At 37.6% G+C, this 24,032-nt stretch overlaps 4 protein-coding genes across 6 annotated transcripts; 3 read left to right on the forward strand and 1 right to left on the reverse strand.

The window, feature by feature from the left end:
- Window positions 1-7,580: 7,580 nt before the first annotated feature.
- LOC147275794 (serine/threonine-protein kinase Nek2-like) lies at window positions 7,581-12,584 on the forward strand. 2 transcript variants are annotated; one of them, XM_086253012.1, is made up of 16 exons: window positions 7,581-7,626; window positions 7,665-7,701; window positions 8,305-8,447; window positions 8,532-8,598; window positions 8,734-8,799; window positions 8,898-8,944; window positions 9,068-9,113; window positions 9,239-9,319; window positions 9,403-9,445; window positions 9,569-9,618; window positions 9,703-9,784; window positions 9,916-9,965; window positions 10,220-10,293; window positions 10,575-10,626; window positions 11,134-11,595; window positions 11,714-12,584. In XM_086253012.1, exons 3-16 carry the CDS (start codon window positions 8,362-8,364, stop codon window positions 12,347-12,349), a joined length of 1,842 nt encoding a protein of 613 aa, XP_086109138.1. In that variant the 5' UTR covers window positions 7,581-7,626; window positions 7,665-7,701; window positions 8,305-8,361; the 3' UTR covers window positions 12,350-12,584. The 2 variants fall into 2 exon arrangements, with proteins under 2 accessions (XP_086109138.1, XP_086109137.1); XM_086253011.1 differs by lacking the exon at window positions 7,581-7,626 and having other exon boundaries at window positions 7,667-7,824.
- A 141-nt stretch (window positions 12,585-12,725) lies between these two features.
- On the forward strand, window positions 12,726-14,386 carry LOC147275795 (2-oxoglutarate (2OG) and Fe(II)-dependent oxygenase superfamily protein). Its single transcript, XM_086253014.1, has 2 exons — window positions 12,726-13,099; window positions 13,179-14,386. The coding sequence occupies exons 1-2, from the start codon at window positions 12,830-12,832 to the stop codon at window positions 14,151-14,153; spliced, it is 1,245 nt and encodes a 414-aa protein (XP_086109140.1). The 5' UTR covers window positions 12,726-12,829; the 3' UTR covers window positions 14,154-14,386.
- Window positions 14,387-17,416: 3,030 nt separating this feature from the next.
- FKD1 (FORKED 1) lies at window positions 17,417-20,704 on the forward strand. 2 transcript variants are annotated; one of them, XM_086253013.1, is made up of 7 exons: window positions 17,417-17,828; window positions 17,940-18,065; window positions 19,155-19,596; window positions 19,796-20,035; window positions 20,143-20,192; window positions 20,301-20,358; window positions 20,447-20,704. In XM_086253013.1, the coding sequence occupies exons 1-7, from the start codon at window positions 17,466-17,468 to the stop codon at window positions 20,653-20,655; spliced, it is 1,488 nt and encodes a 495-aa protein (XP_086109139.1). In that variant the 5' UTR covers window positions 17,417-17,465; the 3' UTR covers window positions 20,656-20,704. The 2 variants fall into 2 exon arrangements, 1 of the variants encoding a protein (XP_086109139.1); XR_015123759.1 differs by lacking the exon at window positions 20,447-20,704 and having other exon boundaries at window positions 20,120-20,192; window positions 20,301-20,329.
- A 1,428-nt stretch (window positions 20,705-22,132) lies between these two features.
- BIL4 (Bax inhibitor-1 family protein) lies at window positions 22,133-23,857 on the reverse strand. Its single transcript, XM_086254133.1, has 4 exons — window positions 23,296-23,857; window positions 23,089-23,202; window positions 22,622-22,779; window positions 22,133-22,509 (listed from the first exon to the last, which is right to left on the reverse strand). Exons 1-4 carry the CDS (start codon window positions 23,543-23,545, stop codon window positions 22,303-22,305), a joined length of 729 nt encoding a protein of 242 aa, XP_086110259.1. The 5' UTR covers window positions 23,546-23,857; the 3' UTR covers window positions 22,133-22,302.
- Window positions 23,858-24,032: the final 175 nt, after the last annotated feature.

The following is a 24,032-nucleotide window of genomic DNA, read 5'->3' on the forward strand; positions in this document are numbered from 1 at the left end:
TGAATCTATCCAAAAAAAAGCAAATCATTTTGAATTGAGTAATGTTAAGAAGATTATATTTTGGTACAACATTTAGTCCGCTAGGTGTCAAAATATGGTCTTTAGCAACCCGGTGGGGTAGTTCGATCAGTTGGTTAAGCCTTGGGTTTGCTCCCCAATGGTCATCAGTTTGACTCCTCACAGGTCAGGCTGTGAGAGATTTATCTCTCATGAATTACTTAGTCTCGGCGTAAATGGCCTGCCTTTAACCGGTTCGGAGAGGGGATTAGTCGAGGTGCGCGCAAGCTAGCCCCGACACCCCTGACCCCCTAATAAAAAAAATATGGTCTTTAGCATTATTGCTTCGGATTAATTATATATGTTATGATGTAAGCTGGTCATACCCTGATGCATGATTGTTATATATAATAATAGTACCGCCCAATTACCTGCTCGTAGAGACTGAAGTTCTGAACTTATGCATGCGCACTGCCTCAACACGTGTATGCCTTTATCTATTTTTAGCTTCTATAATTCTCCATGAAAAAAGGACTTCCCAATTTATAATCATGTTTAACACATGTTTATGTTTGGTCTTAGCCCTGGAATATATTTCGGAGTCGCACTCATATTTGGAAATTCTTTTTTAATTACCTCATATTTGGAAATTAATTAAAGAAAGTAAATGCAGAATATAGATTATAAAGAAATAGCAATGATCATACTAATTTAAACAAGATCATTAATAAACATTTTGCGAGAGAAATGTGGTTATTTGTGGAATATATTTATGCATGGAAGTTAGCTAATTTAATATAAATATGATATGTATATAGACAGTGAAGACCAGAAAATTCATAAATAACACTACTGAACATGAATGTGCCAAATTTGTAGAGTTGACATTTTCTCTGAATTTGTTAATTAACTTGTATATATTTTTCGAAACTTCATGTGTTTTTTGTTTGCTATTTTTTGAATTATTATGTCCCTGGCTTTTGTCATTGGTAGGAATCAAATCGAATCCATGATCCCACTTCAATAGATTAATGCCATTGCTAGAAAAACTTTCTGTTCAGAAACACCCTGCTCAAGTTATAACCTTCCTGGACAAAACCTTACCATGGTTTCCATGAAATTTCCATAAAACCCTTCCATAATTTTATTTTTCTTTCGCTTTCAATATGTAAATCATGTCAACTACATTCTGCAGCGTGCCTTTTTCCCTCTAATTCTGGTGTCCTAACCCCAAGTACCTTGATTATCTTAATTTTTTTTTGTCCTTACTTTTAAGCTCATGCATGATTCCATTTAAAATATATTTTTTTACCCCCCACTTAACCTTGATAATGGTTGCTCAAGAAATACATGAACCTGATAATTGAATATAAAATCCAAAACTTTGGGCTGGTGCAATGAACAATCATGCCATATATCCATTAGTCATTAAAGTGACACAATTATTGAAGATAAATGCCTCTATGCAGCAATTCTGCTTTCATTGTTTTGCCCTTCAATTTTGCCTTCAATCTGGATATAATAAATCCATTGTGGATACCACTTATTGGGAACAGGCAAAGTAATAATTGTTGGTTTGTAGTGTTTGCCTACAAGAGGCTAAAAGGCTAAAAACCCTGCTTGTTAAAGAACCAATGGATCATGTGGTAGGTCTTCTCTTCCTCTTTTACTATGTGCGTCTGATGTCTCTTACTTTAGAAACCCAAATTTGATATAATTGTGCAGAACATGTTGAAGTTAGTGACAACAAACTTATATCAATACATTTCCTAGGTTTAACTGATCCGAAAAAGTTCTAATATGTGAATAAACAATGACTTGATGCAGCCTAAGAGGTCCGTTGGTTTGAAAAGCTAGGACTCAAAATTTGTATTAACTATAGGCCTTCTTCAATTGGTTGATTGAAACGTGTAGGTATGAGGAAGCTGTATGATTATCAACTATTCATATGCAAACTGTTAACTTAATTTACCAACTGATATGACATTGACAATTAATGTTTGATTCAAAGCATAACAATGATGTGACTTACTATTTCATTGTTGAATTCAATAGGATCATTCTAATTCTCGTTCTCATTCTCATTCATTTTGCTTTGATGAATGCAGGATTTAACTCATTCTCATTCATTTTGCTTTGATGAATGCAGGATTTAACGTTGACTTAGTTTTTATCTTTATCTGCATTATTGATTGACTTCAATGAAAGATTTCTAGCATTTTGAGGACACCATAAGTGAGTTTCCAATTCTAAAAGAAAAGTGAGAGCATGATAATGCATTTTGGGCATCAGAATTGGTGGCTACAGATAAGGTACTGCATTGACCACAAAATAAACAATAAATGCTTTCCCAAGAGGGGGAAAACAAAACCCAAGCTCCAGCAAGGGTTTCATTTTCCCCCAATAAGAGAAATCATTTCCCTTGGGCGAGGAAATGATTTCCCTTCCATGTACTTACCAAACATGAGAATGAAATTAATTTCTCATTCTCAGGCCTCCAAAACTTGAATCAAACTGGCCCTAATGGTCTAAAATATATTATACCTGAATTATGGTACAAACTCTGCTTTTTTCTGCAGACATACAAGTACTGTTTCCACAAACCCATTATGCTATAATTGAGTAACAGGACATGTGAAAGTGTGAAACATGACCCCCATTCAAATGTGGGAACACTGTTATTTGCATCACACAATTTGTATATTATTGAGTTAAAGATATGTTATGTGGTTGTTGGGATCATTGCAATGCCATGTGTTAAGAGAGCATTGTATTTGTGCCTTACATTGAACCATTGGTTTGTTTTCGCCAGGTATGTAGAACAAAGGAGATAGGCCCCCCAACAAAAGGAATATATGACCACTTCAATAAAATCAGAAAGTAATAGCCTTGAAAAGGATATATGTAGGTGGTGGGGTGACCCATTTTAATGTTTGGGGTGGAAGACCTCTGGCCCCAAATATTATGCTGCTAATATTGCCTTCTCAACTTATAGAAACAAAGAGCAGGTGTGTCCATTGGCAAAGGTTGAACTCTAAAGTTCGAGAAGGAATGTATGGTTCCAATGCTGTCCTTTCTTCAAGGCTCATGGAGGTCAGAGAATATGTGGTTACATAAAAACAGAGGAAGAGTGGAAGAGATTGACAAATATCAAAGTAACCCGGTTCAAGCTGTGTTAAATGACAATAAAACAAACTAAAGTTTGTTCAAGAATTTTGTGTTGTCACTATTTAAATGGATTTAAATTCTAGTGAAGTTTATCAAGTAACATTTGCTTTATTATATATGGTCACAGACTCACAGACACAGAGTGTTATCACTATTATGAGCAATTTTCGTATGAGCTTCTCTTCCTCCATTTTCATTAGAAAACACCTAGGCCTTATCAGAAATGCTCTTTTCAGCCATATTAGGCCCATCAATGCATTGCCATATCTCTTGCTACTTTCTGGAAAGTTAGGAGGGTAAGATCCCCCGAACTTTGTACTCCATATTTCAGCATCCCATTACTTTTTCTATAAAGAATATATAAATTACAAGATATATGGATATATACACAGCCACACACAAGTTTTTTCTTTTCTCTTACCAAATTTCCTTTGCAGAATGTTATAATGGCATAGTTATATGATCCCTATACCTAGAGACACATGTTCTGATCCATTGCAGGATACCCAGGTGGCATTTTGCAGATAATATGTGAAATTTAATGTAATTATTTATTACTTTTGCATCTTAAATTGATATGATTCGACTGCTATATACCACTTTTGGGGACTGTTCTCTCTCCAAGAAGATATGAGTATAAACTAAATATATTATAACACTACTGATCAATGCAGAACATCTAATTTCTCATAAATGAATAAGAAGAGCATCAGCTTAATGTAACCATATTATAACCTTTTCCCATATAGTGTAGGCAGACAAAAGATAATGTGTAAGATTGGATCAAGAAGAATAATACAGAATAAAGGAGTGAAAGATATATAAATTAGAAAAGGATAGAGATATATAGGTGAAAAGTGAAAGAAACTGCCACTTCTGCTATACTACTGGCTACTTCCATCACTTGCTTTGCTATAACCAATAAGCCAATACATTTTCCACATGCCACTTCCTTCCCTGATAGAGACGGTGCTTATCTCTTGTCCTTCTCCAAAGGCCTCTTTCCTTGATTTTTAAAAATATTTTCCATGGAAACAAACACACTCTTTGTGACTTGTTGTGCGTCAGATTCAGGCTAACTAACCCAGTACCCACCATTTGTGACTATAGAGCATCCTAAGCAACATATAGTGTGCGTGCACAAAACTACTGCAATTGAATGTGGGGTGAGGATAGCAGTGGTCCTGCAGATTCGGAAATATGCTAATGGATCTCTTGAAGATTGTGAAGAGGCATTGATTCATTGCCACCCCCTTAAACCCACTTTAGAGCAACATTTCAAGATTGTCCCTACCTTAAACTTATTACCTTCACAAATTAAGCACCATGGATAGACAGCTACGTCTCTATCCCATGCCTGATGATGTATCATTCTATATGGTGCCACTTGCAAGTTGGCTTGGTACACAAGTACCCTGGCTGCTGTCTGGACTCACCACGTACAAGAAAACAAATCAAACAGAGTATATAAAAGAAAGTTTCTTGCATTTTTCTCTACTAAAGTGGAACCAGCCAACCAGGTGCATGACCCTATTTATTGGGGGTGGAGTTGTTGGAAAGTTAAAAAAAAAAAAGGAGTTGTTGGAAAGTTTAAATGGGCTTCTGCAAAGGACTACATGTGTGATGGGCTTATTGCAGTTGTGAAATATATGGTAATTGCAATGAGACACTTGGGTAGGCATCACCATAATTTACAGCAACAATCATGAATGCTGAGGTTGTATTCATGTATATTGTAACAGCAGACACTTCTTACCATGTACCCTTTTCTTTTCCTTTTAAGAATTGCAGTCAGCAATGGAAGAGTTCAAAAGTGCTTTAGAAATACACTGGCATTCACAAACAATAAGCAAACGAAGTGATGAATGCAGACTTGGGTTGAAATTTCAGCCCAAATTGGTTCATGAGTTGGGTGGTTCTACTAATCAGGCCAAAAGGCTCAAAACTTGTTGCTGCTGCTTCTGAATCCTGCACCAAGACCATGTTTAGAAACAATAGAAAATAGAGACAAAGTAACAAATATCCAAACGCACTATTAAGCTGCCAGATTTTGAGATAATCAAAAATGCTAATGGAAAGTTTATCTGGCAAAACACCTACACTATCGATGAATCTGTACAGAAGTTTGTCTTATCATCAACCCCTTCTAGTTCGACATTGGATTACATAGTCATGCTTCTTTATGGGTCTGATAGGTTGGCATTTTGCAGACCAGTAGAAGATGAATATTGGACAAGTATAGCTTTAGGGGATAGATTAATATTAGATGTAACTTATTATAAGGGACCGTTTTATTTGGTGGACGTGAATGTCAGTGTTTTGTTTTGTGTGAATATTTCTTGTTTCTTCTGTATGTAAGGCCAATTGCATATACTTCATGTTACAAAGAGAAGGAGAAAATAAAGACATGAATTGTTTTAATACGGACGATGGAAGAATCGAGCAACACTTTAGTTTATTTTTTTAAGGAAGCGAAACCCTAATTGTCGAACACCCAATTTATGGATTCAATCTAATTTCTAAGTAGGGATGGTCACGCCCTTTCTACCATCCGCTTCTATATATTTATACTAGTGGGTGGCATTTGGTAGTTGATCCTGCTAGTGCTACTGCAAAGCTTTTACTTTTCAAACCCAAATTTGGTATAATTATGCAGAACCAGGTTGTATTTAGTGACAACTAACTTATATCAATTTAATTCGTAGGTTTAACTGGACTGAAAAAGTTTTATTATGTTACAAAAAAAAAAAAAAAAAAACAGTTGGGGCAACCTAAAAGATATTTTGGTTAGATGAAAAGGATTTAAAATTTGTATGATCTATAGGCCTTCAATTGGTTGATTGAAACATGTAGGTATGAGGAAGCTATCTTAACAACAATGGAAATTCATAAAATGCATTATCTCCTTTTTGCAATTTAATTAAGTGCATGTCAAATGAATTATTACCCAAACTGTGACAAAAAAAATGCTTCACCTACAAAATTATATTATTCACCAATCACCACAAATCAAGCAAGCAACAATCTCTTTGGTGTCATCAGCAGCTAGACCCAAAATATAAAAAACACCACATCAAACAACAAAGTCAACAAAAGTATAAAACAGTAATATGTACAATAATAAATCGTTGTACAAGATCCGAGGTTGGTTGGGGGATGACCACCTTAAATATAGTCTGAAATTTAGAGGCCCACTCACCAAATTCCACTTTCCAAGCTGGACTGATAGGGATAGATTGGTTTATTAAGGTTTTTGGATCCAGTAAAGGCCCACCAAGCCCATTATGGATATATAAATCCGTTGCTCTATACACATCACTTCATTTTCTTTTTAAGTATTGTCTTTATGAAGAAAAAGAAATATCATATTATTGAGGTGGTTTGTTTAGGGAAAGAAGTATTGAAGATTTGGTCAAACTGAGCATTTTAGAATTGTGATATAATCGGAAAATATTATAATGATGTGATATGTTGATTTATTTTAGGTGTAATACATGAATGATTAATACATCTTTAACTAACAAAAAAAAAATTATAAAGACTTGATATTTATTTTCAACAAGATAAGCATGAGAGGTGAGGGTTATACATCTTTGATTAATACAATTTTTTTATTCCATTTCCACGTTTGATTGTGTGAATATGAAACAAAAAATGTTCAGTTTTTTAATTATACTATTATTTATTAAATATATAAATTATTCACATTTTACGAAAAAATTTGTATTTTGGATTGTTAAAATGCGTAATTTTGTTTTGAAAATTTGTAATAAATGTTTTCCATGAGAAAGGGAAATGAAACCCAAGTTAGTTGGAGATTTTATTTTCCACCTATCCAAACATTATTTTCCTGCGAAGCATTAATAATTTTTTCATGATTATATTTATTGAAGATGGACGCGAAATTATTTTTTCATTCTCAAACTTCAATGCCAAATGGGGCCTTGCGGTAGAGTACTTATATGTACTTGGCTGACTCTTAATTCGACTTAAGGTTGCAACGATTGAACGAGTTGAAAAGTCGATTGAAAATCCAAACTCAATCCATTTTTCACAATTCAAAAGTCAAATAATGTGTGAATACACCTTATTGTGATAATAAATGAGTTTAATAAGTCGATGTATAAATAACCATCGGATCCGACCCAAATGCAAATCCTAATCAGGCCTCCGTGAAATTTGAAAATCCCGACAGAGTGAGAAAGACAAAAAAGGAAAGTCCGTTTGAAGGACTCGGAGGACGAAGACTACACGAGTATTGAGAAGTATGAAAGGCGTAGAGAAGTGGAGCCCTTTTTGGGTCTTTTCCGCACCCGTGCAGTGGTCCCCACTCTTCGATTTCCAGTCTCTTTCAAGAATCTTTTAGTTTTAGAAACCTCTCTCTCCCTCTTTCTCTTTCTCTCTGCATTTTGAACTTGAATTCTTCTTCGCTTGCTTTCTTTCTAATTCTTTTGCCGCTCACTCACTCTCTCTCTCTCTCTCTCTCTCTCTCTCTCTCTCTCTCTCTCTCTCTCTCACTCAGGAAATGAGGAGTAGGTAAAGAGCTTTATCTGAGTTCCTAATTTTGTTCCATCCATGAAGCTGTGCTCGTCTAAATTAGCTACTTTTTCTTCGTAAATCTTTACTTTTCTTGGACATGTTTGCTGTTCTTGAATCTTGGTTCACATCCTTTACTTCCTATTATTACAATTTCTATTTCTATATGCATTTTCTTTGGTGGGTTATCTCTTAATTTACTACAATTTTTGTGTTTGTTAATCTAATTAGCTCGTTCTGGGGCATAGTGAGACCCCCATGTTCATAGTTCATAGTTCATAGTGAGAGTTCGGATTTAGCTGAAATTATAGCTAATTTTATTCCTTAGTTAAGCACAATAGGTTCATTGCTTACGGTTTGGTTTAATTTAATTCTTTATTTAAGCTAATTCACTACTTGCTGATCAAATATTTTACCAATTACTCGCTCAATTCGAACCCACGTTTGTTTCTTCATGTGTTTCCTTGTCATGTTGTTTTTTCTGGGTGGGTTTAGGGTTTAGACCTCTGCACAGCTCAGTTAGTCTGAACCCTCAACTATAGAATCCAGGTTTGAGTGGTTGGGTCTTTGAGACCTTGACGTGTGCTATGGTTTTGTGACTAGGAATCAAAATCTTTTGTAAACACTGAAGACTGAAGAGGGAGAAAGGTAGAGCATAATATGGAGCAGTACGAAATTCTAGAGCAGGTTGGGAAAGGTTCGTTTGGTTCTGCTCTTCTCGTGAGGCATAAGCATGAAAAGAAGAAGTGAGTATCCTTCTAATTTACGTCTAATATTCATTTTGATTCTGAGAGAAGAAATTTATTTTTTGTACATACATACATGCATAGGTATGTCCTGAAGAAGATCCGTCTTGCTCGTCAAACTGATAGAACCCGCAGATCTGCTCACTTGGAGGTTGGTGTTTTATAATAATAATAATAATAATAATTTTTATTATTATTTTCTTGCTTAAAACTAACAGTAATGAGTAATACTGGATGGTGCCTGTAAAATTTAGATTTTAAATTGCTGTCGTTCGTTGTGATGCAGATGGAGCTTATTTCTACTGTACGGAATCCATTTATTGTGGAGTACAAAGATTCCTGGGTTGAAAGGGTCAGCATCTAACCTATGAGTTTCTATCTTTCTATGACTTCATGTTCCTCCTTAATCTCTAGTGCTGTAATTGATGCTTCAGTGCCTTCAATTTTCAGGGTTGCTTTGTCTGTATTATTATAGGGTATTGTGAAGGAGGAGATATGTAAGTTTTCTTCTTGGTTAAATCAGTTCATTACTAATTGAGGAATTATTTGACCGGACTTGTTATAGGGTATTGTTTCTGCTGCTCTCTGACCTTTGCATGCCACTGCTTGTTGTTTTGCAGGGCAGATGCTATAAAAAGAGTCAATGGTGTTCATTTTTCAGAAGAGGTTGTTATTTTTGCAACGATGTATCCACTTCCGTTTATAAATCTCACAATTGTGTGCTAGATATTTAATCAAACTGTGATACTCCCAGTAATTTCTGTTTCATACTTGAAAATTGGAATGTGCAGAAACTTTGTAAATGGTTAGTTCAACTCTTGATGGCGCTTGATTACTTGCATGCCAACCATATTCTTCACCGTGATGTCAAGGTCAGTGGCAAGTTAAACGGAGATTAGTTACAGAACTTGTTTGAAATTCCAGAATTTGCTCTGACTGTGTTCCTTTGCTTCAGTGTTCAAACATATTTTTGACAAAAGATCAAGACATACGTCTAGGTAAGTTATTACCCTTTTTGTATCCATTACGTTGATTCACACTCCAAGTTACATTACACATCATTCAGTTAGCCCTTGGTAATTGTATTTTATAATTTTATTAATAGTACATGTTGAATGTAGGTGATTTTGGTCTTGCTAAAATGTTGACTTCTGATGATCTAGCTTCCTCTGTGAGTTGTTCAGCTCATAAATACAATTCTATATTTTGCACACTAGCCTCTGCATGATCTAAGATATTTCTGCTCCACGTGCAGGTTGTGGGAACTCCGAGTTATATGTGCCCTGAGCTTCTTGCTGATATACCTTATGGTTCTAAGTCAGATATTTGGTCTTTAGGTAAGTTTTCTTTTTTCTTTGGCAGCTCTTAACATCTTCTAGACTTGCATTCCCCCCCCCCCCCCCCCCCCCAAAAAAAAAAACTGTTTTTCTGGCTTTTTAGCACACATATAATGTGATGCATATTCCAGGATGCTGTATATATGAAATGGCTGCTCACAGGCCTGCGTTTAAAGCCTTTGTAAGTTTTCTGATTTTCAGTTAGTAAGATTATGATTTTTTTATCACCTCTTTGCTGTATTTCTGCATAAAACAACGAATATAAGGAATGAGGAGTTTAGTGGAATAACAATTTCAAATTTTTCCCCCGTAACTTAAACATTTTGTTCTAAGTACTTCTGCTCATGATTCATAAATGTTGCATTTACTTCTGCATTTCGCTCTAGCTTACTTTGTGCACACCTTTTAATTACCTTTTGTTTTTGACCCCCCCAGGATATACAATCTCTGATTAACAAAATAAACAAGTCAATTGTGGCTCCACTTCCAACGTTGTACTCTGGTGCATTGTGAGTCTACTCTCTTCATGTGTCTCACAGTCTCAAGTTCTTTTGGTGATTGTAATTTCATTTATATACTCAAGTAATGCTAGTTGAGTTTATACATTGTCATTGGAAATTTAATGGTATTTCTCTTTTTAATGTGAGAAATTAATTAAAGGCGCTAGCACTACCCAAGTGTTTGGATTTATGCGAAAGAAACACCTTAAGAAGGAACTGAATCCATTTTCTAAGAAATTTTGTAATGGGTTTTTTGAATGATATATCATCCAGTTTCTTCCTTTTTTCAGTCGAGGTCTTGTTAAAAGCATGCTGCGGAAAAATCCAGAACTTAGACCAAGTGTAAGTTCTATTTATTTATTTTTCTTCCTTCAAAACATTTTCTTTTATTGGTACACATGTATTACTCGGTCATTGATGATTTAGTCTGAATATAAGTCTGACTCCATGTTCATTGCATAATTGTCTGTTGAGTTACATGGACTTGTTTATGGGCTTTTGTGTGGGTATGGGGTGGGAATTCAGTTATGCATGACATCCAAACCTTCACATCTAGATAGCTGGTATTGGGTTGGAAAGTTGAAATTGAATATCTCAACTACATGGTAGTTATATTCTGTTATTTATAGGCAGGTAATTGAATTTTCCTTGTGTATTACAAAATCATATTTCTAAGTTGATTAAGACTTCCATTTGACGAAGCTTATGCTCAAATTTGAAGCATGGACACATAATCTAGATCAAGATCCACAATCAAGTCCATGTTATGTCATTGAGAGCATGTTGATAGAAATGATTTGGTTTATGTGGATTTGTTGACGACATTGAAGTTTATCCATATTTTTTCAGGCTGCAGATTTGCTTGGTCATCCCCTTCTTCAACCTTATGTGGTTAAGATTCATCTAAAATTGAATAGCCCTCAACGGAATACTTTCCCAGTTGACTGGTCTGACTCCAGTTATGTAAAGAAAACAAGATTTATGGAGCCAGAAGCTATTCTTGTTCATACTATCAGAGAGAAAATGCAGTCATTCAGCAATGACAGGACCTTAAATCCTAGCATTTCTGGAACTGAACAAGATTCTCCTTGTTCTAGCCTGAGGGCACAGGACTTTCCAGGTTGTTTAAATTATAAGTTCACTGAACTATCTATTGGAAGCGCCCATGAAGATTATGATATCAAGAAGTCGGTAGCCACAAAGCTAACTGTTGCTAATACTCCAAGAAGGACACTGTCCAAAGTTTCTTCTACTCCAAGGAGACAGATACCACAGTCGAAAAATTCTCACATCAGCTCAAAACGTGATTCAGTAAGTTCATAGTGAAGTGGCTAACAGTGCTTTTTTTTTCACAACCTTGTGGGGGGGGGGGGGGGGGGGGAATGTGTAAGTTGCTAAATATAATTGAACCTTGTTCTCATGATTGCAGCTTCCAGTGTCACCTTCTCCAGCCAGAAAATCTTCCCAGTCAACACGAAGAGCATCTCTTCCTTTGTCAACAAGAGCTGCAGCTTCCCATACCCCATTTAGAGCCAATGTTGGTCTCCTCGGGAGCTTGGAGTCTCCGAATGTTTCTGTCAATGCCCCGCGGATTGACAAGATTGCTGAATTCCCTTTAGTCTCTTCTGAAGATCCACTCATTCCAATCCGTGGAACTTCGTCAACATCAGCACAATGCTCTTCTACTACGCCAGGCAGCATCAACCGCTCTATCACCAAGGACAAGTGCATGGTCCAGGTTGTTGACAGAACCGTTGCCAAGTCCACTGGGATTGATGGTAGCCATGGAGCTGATCGAAATGGAAGTGAGTCCTTGGAGCAGAATCCCACCACTGGTGTTTCAAGCCATTCATCTTCTGAATCACGACAGCATCGGTTTGACACCTCATCATTCCAGCAACGCGCAGAGGCACTGGAAGGGTTGCTCGAGTTCAGTGCACGTCTTTTACAGCAAGAAAGGTTTGAAGAGCTTGGGGTGTTGTTGAAGCCATTTGGACTTGAGAAGGTTTCTCCCAGGGAAACTGCCATTTGGTTGACCAAGAGCTTCAAAGAGACTTCGAGCTAGTTCGAATTCTGACACCGTGATTGCTTTAACTTGTAAATAACCCCACTCTTTGATTTCTGGAGTTCAAAAAGAGTAATGGTTAAAACCTTCATGCTGAAGGTGGTATAGAGAGTGTTCAAGCCTCAAAGTGAGTGTAGTTTTTTTTTTTTGCTCTGAAGTGAGTGGAGTTTTAAATGAAAAACTAAAAACAACTTTAAATGGTTTTAGTTGTAATTTTATTGGTTCTTTTTCTTCTTTTCTTCACCACTTTCAAGTTTCATATTTCATTTTTCATCAATCATCTCTCTCCGTAATTAAAAATAAGTAAATAATAACCTTAACAAGGCACCTAGCTAGCTACTGACCCATCTGGGCCTCAACAATGTGAAAGGCCCACAATGCGGCCCATGTGACAGGATTTTGGACTGGGCGGAATTCTGCATCATCTTCCATTAACAACTTCGACCAGTACGAGAAAACTACATAGACGCACAGACGGACATGGAAGACACCGAAGTCCTGCAACTCTACGAGCTCAGCTACTCGGATCTACTACTTGTGTCGTCAAACGATGTATCACTGTCGTCAGCTGAAGAGCTTGAAAGGGTCGAATCAACGAGCAGAGCCGTAATGGAAGCCTTAGGGCCCATGGGCCCAGGCCTGCTGTCCATCACCGGCGTCCCCAACGCCTCCGCTCTCCGCCGCCACCTCCTCCCTCTCGCTCGCAAGCTCGCCCTTCTCAACCCTAACCATCGCAAGCACATTCTCAAGGTATTAATTAATTAATTAATAGTTAAACCTTATAAGAAAAAACCTTTGCTTTTTTTAATTAATGTATGTGTTCGTTTAGGATCACAATTTGGGGAGTGATGTTCCTTTGAAAAACCCAGAGAGAAGTGTGTCCTCCTTCGCAATGCAAATCAAATATTCACATGCTTTTGATACCCAATTGAATTCAGAACATGGGCCAACAAGTGAATTCGAGAATCTTGGAAATGGGTTTAGAGAGTTAGGACTTTGCATGATGGAGCTCGGTCTAAAACTTGCAAGAATATGTGACAGAGCCATTGGTGGGCAAGAGCTTGAGCAGAGCTTATTGGAGTCTTGCACCGCTAAAGCTCGTCTTATACACTATCATTCACCTCTTGATAGTACAATTCTGCTTAAACAAGCTATGGGCACCAAGGGAGCCTCCAAAAGACACTTCAATTCTAAAAGGAATCAGATTGGTGATGAACTTAAACTGCCAAGAGGGATTTGTTCTAGTAATCTATGGCAACAGTGGCATTATGATTATGGGATTTTCGCTGTCCTCACAGCTCCATTATTTCTCTTGCCTTGTTGCTCACAAGAAACTCAAGAAGGAGACCAAGAATGTCCTTACCCTAATGGGCATACATATTTGCAAATATTTGATCCCAACAAGAATAGGGTATTGGTGGTGAAGGCCTCTCCTGAGAGTTTCATCATTCAGGTAGGGGAGTCAGCTGATATCATGTCAAGAAGAAAGCTTCGTGCCACCCTTCACTCTGTTGGAAGAGTTCCCAAGTTCGAAAATTTGAGCAGAGAAACTTTTGTTGTGTTCTTGCAGCCTGCATGGAACAAAACTTTCTCCTTATCAGATTATCCCATGAACCAATGCTCGGGGATGTCCATGGATCTAAAGCATGTTGATGAGACAGAACGGAGTAGGCTAACTGAAGAAATACAGAAAATAGTACCACCACTGGCCTTGCGGTTGAAGAATGGGATGACATTTGCGGATTTCTCACGTGAAACCACCAAGCAATACTATGGTGGCACTGGCTTACAGTCTAATAGATAAACTGTTCCTTGGATTCATGCATTGCTAATTGCTAATTGCTAATTTCACTATGATCAAGTAGATTCTGTAATCAGATCATGTAACTTTTTTTTTGTTCATAGATCCTGATTTTATTTATTGTGTGCTTTAAAGGAGCTTTCTTTTAGATCTTTGTAATGGTTCTTGAATGTAAATAGTTTCTCACTTCTGTGTGCTGCCTTATAAACACTTGGTTCAGAATTTTGGTTGCCTATCGAAACTTATTTGTGCTGCCTAGTGTGAATGTTTGTCATGTACTTCCATTGGCACCCAAAGAATTCCAATCATATTATTTTGAGGATATGAAAGAAATCTGCGTCTCCTTTGTAAGCGACTAGCAAATAAGTCAGTGAAGTGCACTTTGTTCAAGCTAAGTACATAATGCTGCTTAGCAACTGGGACCTGGATCCAGGTCCTAGCAACTGACACTTAGGAGGGTGTACTCAATCCAGATTTTTAAAGATTTTTTTTAAGTGACAGACTTTTATAGACTTTCAGAATTATGACAAACTTTCAAAGACTTTTATAGACTTTCATGAAGTTTTATTAAAAAACTTTCATATACATTGATAGACTTTCAATGACTTCTTGATACAAGTATTATTGTGAAATATTGTGAGATAACAACATCCGTATATCACAAAGGGTAATGAAAACGCAATGAAATCAAACAGAAGGGCAATGAAAAAGCAGTGAAATCAAACAGAAAATGGCAAGTTGATTAAAGAATAACCTCCAAGAAATCAAGATTGTTAAGAAACCTACTAATATATTGAATGATATAAAACTGGTCTTCAATATTTGTCGAAACTTACTATTCAATGTTACATGGATAATGTTAAATCCAAGTAACGTTGACGAAAATGAGCTTCCAAGTGTGAAGACAATTAAATTAAAAGACAAAATAATACATAATGAGAAATGTATATAAGTTTAAAATTTGAAAGAAATAATGTTGTATTACTACTTAACATATAAGTCAAAAATTTAAATAATGTTGAACTAATTTCTTCATTATTGTATCTAACAGATAAATCTAACTCAAGTCATCCTTGAAACTCTCAGCGTAAACATTCAAAGAATAAAAGGGTGGAATAGTATATTATAATTGACATGTTGTAAACCCAGAAAACTAACTTCTGGAGCACTGAAGTCTGGAGTTAGAACCGTATATGACAGGTCTATTTATATGTAATGGCATAGTGATGAGACAATATAAGGAATAGGTGTATCAATGTTGGAAGGGACATACACGCGCGCAGACAATGCTAAAGGAGGCGAAGAGAGAAAAGGGGAAGCCTTTTCTCAAAAGTCTTTCAAAGTCTTGGGGGGGAATGGAAGAGAAATAAAAATATTTGGTATATATACTTTAATGCCAAAAGTCTTTCAAAGTCTATGAATTTGAGAAATCTGTGAAAGTCATTGACATTTTGAGTACCGTATGACTTTTATAGACTTTTAAAAAGTCTTGATTGAGTACTCTCTGACGTTTATATACTTTTTAAAAGTAAATAAAAGTCTTGATTGAGTACCTTCTGACTTTTTAATTTAACAAAAGTCTTTAAAAGTCTTGATTGAGTACACCCCCCTTATCAGTCATCAATGCAAATAACTTGGTATTTGTCACAAGTGAAAAGTGGGGAGTAATTGAAGCTACTAAAGCCAGATTCAAACACCCTTTAGTAGGAGTAGGCCTCTTTCTTCAACTAATGCCATAATATGTTTAGCTGGATGTAATAAATTTTGGGTTGCTCTATTTTTTGCCAATCAAATTGGGAAAATTCTACCATTCAAACACCGGATGACATTTTTCACTATTAAGGTGTAGATATTTCCGCCATTAGTTTTGTTTGTATTTTATACGTTGTCCATACTATAGACAAACTCATCAAATTGATTCCATAGTAAAGGAAAAAGAATCTGCAAACTCTGGCTGCAGAAACAGATTGATGGAATAGTTTCAACTTTGAACCAGGCAAAGGTGGTACCGGGGTCTGATCTCAATGCAGTACTGAATTGTTTTCATATGCTTAAAGGGTTATTGAGTAATTGAAATGTAATGTTAAACAAAATGTGGCACATATGATATTATGAAATTATGAGTGGAAATGAGGCAAAAGGAATAAAGGGTTTCCCTTTAGTCAACAGTCATTAGGTAAGAAACAAAAAAAGCCTTACAGATTAAAAAGAAGGCTGATTCTCTTCTTTCGATCCTTTTTTAGTCAGAAAACTTATGAAAAGGGTGTATTTATACGATGGAAGAGCCAAAGGTTGTAGATGATGACGTTTTCAGGCACGCGCATTTTAGCATAGGTCCCTCTCCAGTGCGCAGCTTTGTGTCCCAAAACAGTTGAGGAAAATGGTTCGTTTAAATTTGTCTGGACCTCCAAACATGTCGGCCTTGGACGTTGCCAAGACCTTTAGGCTTAGGAACACAATCACTTAGGTCACTACCCTACGATTCCAGCCCTTCTGAAATCATACTCTTATGCTATCACCACTGCAGCCTGCAACTTGGTGGGTGAGGATGAGGAGAAACACTGTCTACTGTATACAAGTAACAAGTTATGAGAGAGAAAGACAAAATGTGTATATATATATTTGTTACATACAAATTTTACTCGAAAATAAAATAGTATGTATACATCGTGTTACACGAAAGTTAAAATATGTTGCTGAAAAATTTTATTGGAATATAAGAGAATCTTCAGGACTCTCACTCCAGCTTAATTATTGCCACAGACTTAAAAAAAATAATAAATGTTTCGTTTGATGTTTGTTGTTAATCAATGTTAGATAAAGAAACCTCCTTTGGTTTTTTGGGTGTGTGTGTGAAGACTAAGTAGTGTAGTGCTTGATAACTTTCCTATCATTTTAGCAAAAGCTCCTTTGAAGAAAGATGATTAGTCACATGATCTATCTAGGTCCACTATAGAAGGGGGGGGCTAAAAGCATCCCTAAAACCTCTTTTGTACAAATGCATAAATGCATAATGCTTACAAAATTGCTATTTTACGAACTAATCTTTCACACCTTCATTAGCCCCAAATAAAGCTACACAAAATATCCACCTTTCCAGGTGGCACCACAAAAGACAAAGTACTTCCACTTCACCCCATTCAATTTGACCAATGACCACATGAACATACATATTACACAGTGTGACAGGTAGTGTATGTGTGTGTATATATATAGAATGCCCATATGTTGATCCCAAAAACCCACCACCTCTCATCAAATTCAAACCCACTTCCCTCCTCTGCTTCCCAAGCAAAAACCCCACAAATCCACTTCATGGAAGAGACACTACCAATGTTAAGCAGTCGCCGGCCGGAGCAGAGTCCAGTCAGCGTTGACCACCTGCCCAAGAGCCCAAGGGCCCCAATGGAGTTTCTGTCAAGGTCTTGGAGTGCCTCTGCTCTTGAAGTCTCCAAAACTCTGTCTCACCCTCCTCCTCTTCCTCCTTCATGCATGGCTTCAAAGTCTGCAAACAGCTCTTCTTCTTGCACCACAACAACAACCACTTCGATACCTGAAGACATAGCTGGAGAGTCTCATGAGGAGCTGCCAGTTCTGTCTGGGAATCAGTTCTACTTTGCTTCCTCTGCAACTTCCCAGCAAGTCCTTGACCGCATAATGTCACAGTCCATGAGAGAGGTGTGTAAAGTTCTCAACTTTTCATGGCATTTTATTAATTTCTGCTTTTAATTTAATGATTTTTCGTCTGAATTTCTTTTTGGGTTTTGTGGGATTTCTTTACTTTTACAGGAAGTGTCGCCATTAACATCAGGTAGGCTCTCACACAGCAGTGGACCTTTGAACGCTGGAGGTTCTCTAACTGAGACAGATAGCCCTCCAGTTTCTCCCTCTGAAGAATTCGACGACGTCGTTAAGGTCAGTCATTCCTCTGTTTCCTAATTTTGACTCATTTAATTAAAATTTAAAAATAATATTAAATAATATCATTAAAGAAAAATCCACATACTTGTCCAAGAAGTCAAGAAGGAGACCAATGTGACAATGTGCTTCAGCTTTCTCTGTTTTTTCTCTTTCACCCCCACACTAACTGATGCTGTGTGTCTTTTCTTACTAGTAATCTTTGTTCCATTTCATTAAAATCTTTTTATCTACTACAGAAAAAAAAAACAGGGGATGCTTTACTCTTTTTCTCTTCTTTCAAGAAACCTTTATTATTTCCTTAAAAATTAAGTCTTATCAACTAGGCCTTATTTACTTCAAGTCAAAATAAATAGAATAAAAAGTTAAAAAAAAAAAGAAAAAAAAGAAAGAGAGGGGTAATGGACAAAACATGGATGCTTGCCAGTTGGGTTGGCCTTGCTTGGAAGTTGGAACCAAAAGTCCAAGGCTCTGCCTTGATCAGCTCAAGATTAAAATGAAAAGATGGGTTGAGTGTAGAAGAGAGTAATGCAGATACTTAAGTTGGTAAAACTACAGGCTCGTGCCTTGTCATGTTTTTCTGCAACTTAGCTTATTTTGGCTGTATCCTGCTCAACCTGTCACTGATTCTAAGCTTGCAGACCCAATCACACTCCATCGGTCCATCCCAGCTCACAACAATATATGAACAGATTTTACAAGACACCAAATAAATACAAATAGATCTAACCATAACCATAGAAAAATCTATATTAGTGGAAAAGTGAATTTATCAAGTTTTAAGGTTAACATGTACTTGGCCAAAAAAAAAGAGGTTAACATGTACTTGTATGTCCTACTTGTTTGTGTTTATGGTATAACATGGAGTATCTCAGACCAAAAAAAAAAGCATAGATCGAGTATCATAATTATTTTAATTATACTCCTATTTCCCAAGTTCTTTGTGATTATGACTAGAAAAGTGAATGACTTTGTGATTATTCCAAGCACAACTCTATGATTGACTCTTTTCCAACAGAAATATTTTGTTTAGATACCCTTTTTAGTTTTCTTGACCATGATGGAGTTGTAATATTGTGCACGCAGTTCTTTCGTACCCACAACAGCATACAGCACCTATTCAACGGTAGTCGGAGCAGTGCTGGAAATGCCACTTCTACCCCTGCTGCTGGCGGAGGAGCCAAGACAGTGGGGAGGTGGCTGAAAGACAGAAAAGAGAAGAAAAAGGAGGAGACAAGAGTCCACAATGCGCAGGTTCACGCTGCTGTTTCAGTTGCTGCAGTGGCTGCTGCTGTGGCAGCCATTGCTGCAGCCACTGCAGCCTCTTCGGCATCAAGAAAAAATGACCCACAAGCAGCCAAGACAGACTTGGCTGTGGCCTCTGCAGCCACACTTGTGGCTGCACAATGTGCCGAGGCTGCAGAGGCCATGGGAGCTGAGCATGACCATCTCACTTCCGTGGTCAGCTCCGCTGTTAATGTCCGCTCTCACGATGATATCACCACTCTCACTGCAGCCGCTGCCACAGGTACCAAGGCATACGAATACAATTCATTTATTCAAATTTAAGTTCACTTTAAATCATACTATTTCGAACAAAATAAATACGTATACGTGTACTGACACATCATTTGCGCCTGAAATTCAAAGCCATCTAATTTTTCTTGACCATACCTAAGAATTGATTATTTGACTCTTTCAATTAATGTTATGTGATGGGTGTGCAGCTTTAAGAGGAGCAGCAACTTTGAAGGCAAGGGCAATGAAGGATCAAGTGTGGAACATTGCAGCAGTGATACCAGTGGAAAAGGGGATGGGGATAGGAGTGTGTGGAAAAGGTAACAATGGTGGAAGCAATGACAGCTTTAGTAGTGAAGAGCTTGTCCCTTCTGCAGACACTTTTCTTGGGGTTTCTAACCAAGACCTTCTTGCTAGGGGCACTGAGCTCCTCAAACGCACCAGAAAAGGTATTAATTAATTAAAAGTCTCATTAAGTCATCTCATCATGATATATATTAATCTATTAAACTATATATTGATCTATTAATTAGTTAAACTATGTCTTAATGTGTAGGAGATCTCCACTGGAAAATAGTATCTGTTTATATTCACAGAACAGGCCAGGTGAGAGTACTCCTAGCTAGCTGCTACATTAATTAATTGATTATTATTAGCCTTTACTTATCAATTAATTATCATTAGTCTTAATTAATACTGGTCAAAATTTTATAGGTGATGCTAAAAATGAAGAGCAAACATGTTGCAGGAACTATCACCAAAAAGAAAAAGAGTAAGCGAACTATACTTAAATTACAAATGAACTCAATTATAAGCTAAGTACTTGTAAAGTGATGTGAAACAATTTGAGATATATGCAGATGTTGTGTTGGAAGTTTGCAAGGACATGCCGGCATGGCCCGGAAGGCACCTGTTTGATGGCGGAGAGCAGCGTCGTTATTTTGGGCTGAAAACAGAATCGCGAGGAATCGTAGAGTTCGAGTGCAAGAACCAGAGAGAACATGATGTGTGGACTCATGGAGTCTTAAGGCTGCTCTCTATTGTCGCTGAGAGAAAGAACAGGCATTAACTAATTAATTAAGCCTGCAGCCTTATCATGTCTACCTGAATCACAGCAGATACCATCGATATATGCTACTATTGGCCTATTGCTACCATTAATTTACATGTTTATGTAGCTAGTTTGAGCTCAAAGGACATGACCTGCATGCTATATTATTGTTGCAGTATGTTGTCCAACTGCTAGTATGTGACATTAATATAATTCCCAACTGTGTGCTGGATTTTAACCTAGTCAGTCTTCACTTTTGACCGACCCACTTCGCCTCATGATTGTTAATCATGTTGAATCATATATGTACTTTGATTAAAATAATATTAGCACCACTTGGGTTATGACACTATCACTATGGGACATTGGGACCACACTATCACTATGGGCTATTGGTTTGTACCTCCGCTAAGGACCATTCAACATTGGTTTTTGGTAAAAATGGACCAGGATTCAACAGAGTTAATGCATTTTCCATGTGTTCCTCAAGGCCCATATGGCCATTTCCTCACCTATGTCCATCGCTCTATCAACTTGTCCATTCTGGTTACCGTGACTGCCTGATTGGTACTGGCCTGTTACAAGAAACGATGAATAATTGCATGTCACAAAAATGTGGTCCAGCCAGATGGTTTGTGCTCATTTTGGTGATAAGGACAATGGTCATATGGACATGTTAAGTTGTTATTTGTTAACAATATGATCCTCCATTACTATCTTCATGCACTTTTGACAGACTCAACTACATGGAGAAGGAGATCACGACCATGAAATAATTTGTTCGATTACTTTGTTTGGGTTCTTTTACTCTCTCTTCTTGCAAGGGATGGTGTATAGGAAGGCCGGCCATTGTGTCTCAAGGTGGTTGTGAAAGTGGAACCACCTCTGCAACCACCACCTCTACCACGAGGCACCGCTGATATGTTTCCAGTGTGTGTGCAGCTTTACAAGGACTGGAGGCAAGGGCAATGATCGATTGATCAAAAGCACCACTTTTTATTTCAAAGGACATCCAAATTGGTGACATGCTTTAAGGAAGGACATATATTGTTGTTACATTTTGTTGCCAAAGAATGAAAACCATGGTGAACACATCAAGGCTAACTAGACATACACCTTGTTTGACAAGTCTCGTCAAATACCACATGCCAAAGATTTTAGGCAACTCAAACAAGTGCTCCTCCTAGTCAGTCTTCACCCTTGACCGACCCACTTCACCTACTGTTGTTTATGCTTATAAACTTTGATTAAAATATGTAGTACTCCTTGGCCAAAAAAAAAATATGTAGTACTCTTGTAGATTTCAAATAGAAGAGAAAAGCACAAAAGCAAGCAAAAAAGATAACCCTAGCAAATTGGTCTCACTAAGCAATTCACAATTGACATTGCAATTTAAGCATAAAAGCAACATCGACACGATTCTAATTGGTCATCATCACTGCCCTTTGTGAAAAAAAAATATATATATATGAACAGTTCTCCAAGCCAATGGATAAAAAGAAGAGACACATATATACTTGCAAGCCAAAACAATTCTCCGTGAAATCAAAATTCATCAGTATAAAATGGACAGTTTTAGTTGTTTATGACATTCACAATTACTCCTAAACCCTAACTACAACAATATCCACCACAATGCGAACCAGAGATTCACCAATTCACTCCTCAGCTATCAGCAGCTCTGAAAACAGTCAGCAGAGAGAGAAAGAGGTTGATGACATCCAGATACAATGCGACTGCAGCCCAAATGTATTCATCATAGGTGTAGCGCTTAATCAGATTGTCGGTGTCATACACAATGTACCCACAGAATATGATCGATGCCAAGCACCCATAGATCATCACAGAGATCCTACCCAGTGGGAACAAAACCTGCAACCGAGATGAACAAATGAACCCAAAAGTAAAAAACCAAAACACAAAAGAAAGACACATTGTATAATACAATAACAGCAAGAGGAGTGTTCAAATAAGCACAACACACCTGAATCAGAGAGAAGACAATGAGAACCAGCAGAGCTCCAAATAAGAAGGGACCGAGAAAGTTGAAATCCTGGCCTCTCTTTGCAGCCCAAAATGTGTACAGGGTGAGACTGATCACTACCACAGCAGTCAGAATTGCAGACTCCAAAATCACCTTCCCTGTTTTCAATTGAACAAATTACAGAATTTCACAATGTCAGCCAATTGGAGTTGAAGTCCATTAAAAATTAGTCTCATTCAACCAGTTATTACAAAAACCATTATATCCTAAATATATACCACTCCCAACATTGGATTCGCATCACAAGCACTCTAGCAAGAACATTAGTTTATCAAAACTCAAAAATTATATATTTATTGAATTAAAATTATCAAATCAAATAAACCCCAGATTACAACGAAATATAAACCCAAAACGAATTAAGCAAAAAAAAAAAAAAAAAAGGAAGGATTACAGCAAATGCTTACCGCTAGTAAACGCACAAGTCAATCCGACCACAAAGGCAAGAGAGATGGTGAAAATCCCAAGCAGAATGTAATTCACGGGGTGCTTCTGGTGGTAATAGTACAACGGGCACAGCACTGCAACACCAAACAACAATCAAACCCTAAATTTCACAACAAGTTCACAAAAACACCAAAAACGAGTCAGCTCCAAGGTTAAAAAAGCCGTACCGATGAAGGGCGTGATGATGAGAACGATGTAGAGGGCCAAGCCGGCGCCGGTGCTGACAAAGAAGGTGGAAATCGGACGGACCGAAACGACGGTGGCGGCGACGGCGATGGTGGCGAGCAACTGGATGGCGATGATGGAGTATATTTTGCGAATGAAGGACCAGCGGAGCTCAGGGCTCTCCAGCATCATCGGGTACAGCGGCCGAGCTCCGGCCTCCGCGTCGTTCTTCCGGTACGCCTGGTTCCACATCTTCAAGTGATTCTCGAGGACTCGAAGTAATGAACTAGAATTAGCGAGTGTTTGGCTTCCGAGATTCTTTGCAGGAAAGTGAGGGAAAATGTGAGTTTGTTGGGCGGAGGGGTTAATATGTAGTGAGCGAGAGAGAGAGAGCGGGTTTTTGGAGTTCCGGAGTTTGGGTGCGGTTAGAGGCTTCGCGATGGGTCTCGCTTACAGGTGTGGGAAAGACGCGGTTCCGTTGGGGAGTGACACGTGGACGGGTGGATATTTCTGGATGCGTCTCGGGTTTGCCTTTGCGGGGAAGGAAGTTGAGAAGTTCGGTGTTTGCTGTTGGTGTCGCTGCGAGAATATGTAAGAATTTTGGTAAGTATATGCTTTGCTAATGGGCCAATGGGCTAATGGGCCCAGGGCCCAGTTGCCAATTATATGAACGAATATGAGTCCATTTTTCCAGAAAAAGAAAAGGATAGAAATAGAATCAGATGGAAAACAAAATTCC

Source organism: Dryas octopetala, chromosome 8 (genome assembly GCF_963921425.1).
Source record: "Dryas octopetala chromosome 8, drDryOcto1.1, whole genome shotgun sequence".
Taxonomy (NCBI): domain Eukaryota; kingdom Viridiplantae; phylum Streptophyta; class Magnoliopsida; order Rosales; family Rosaceae; genus Dryas; species Dryas octopetala.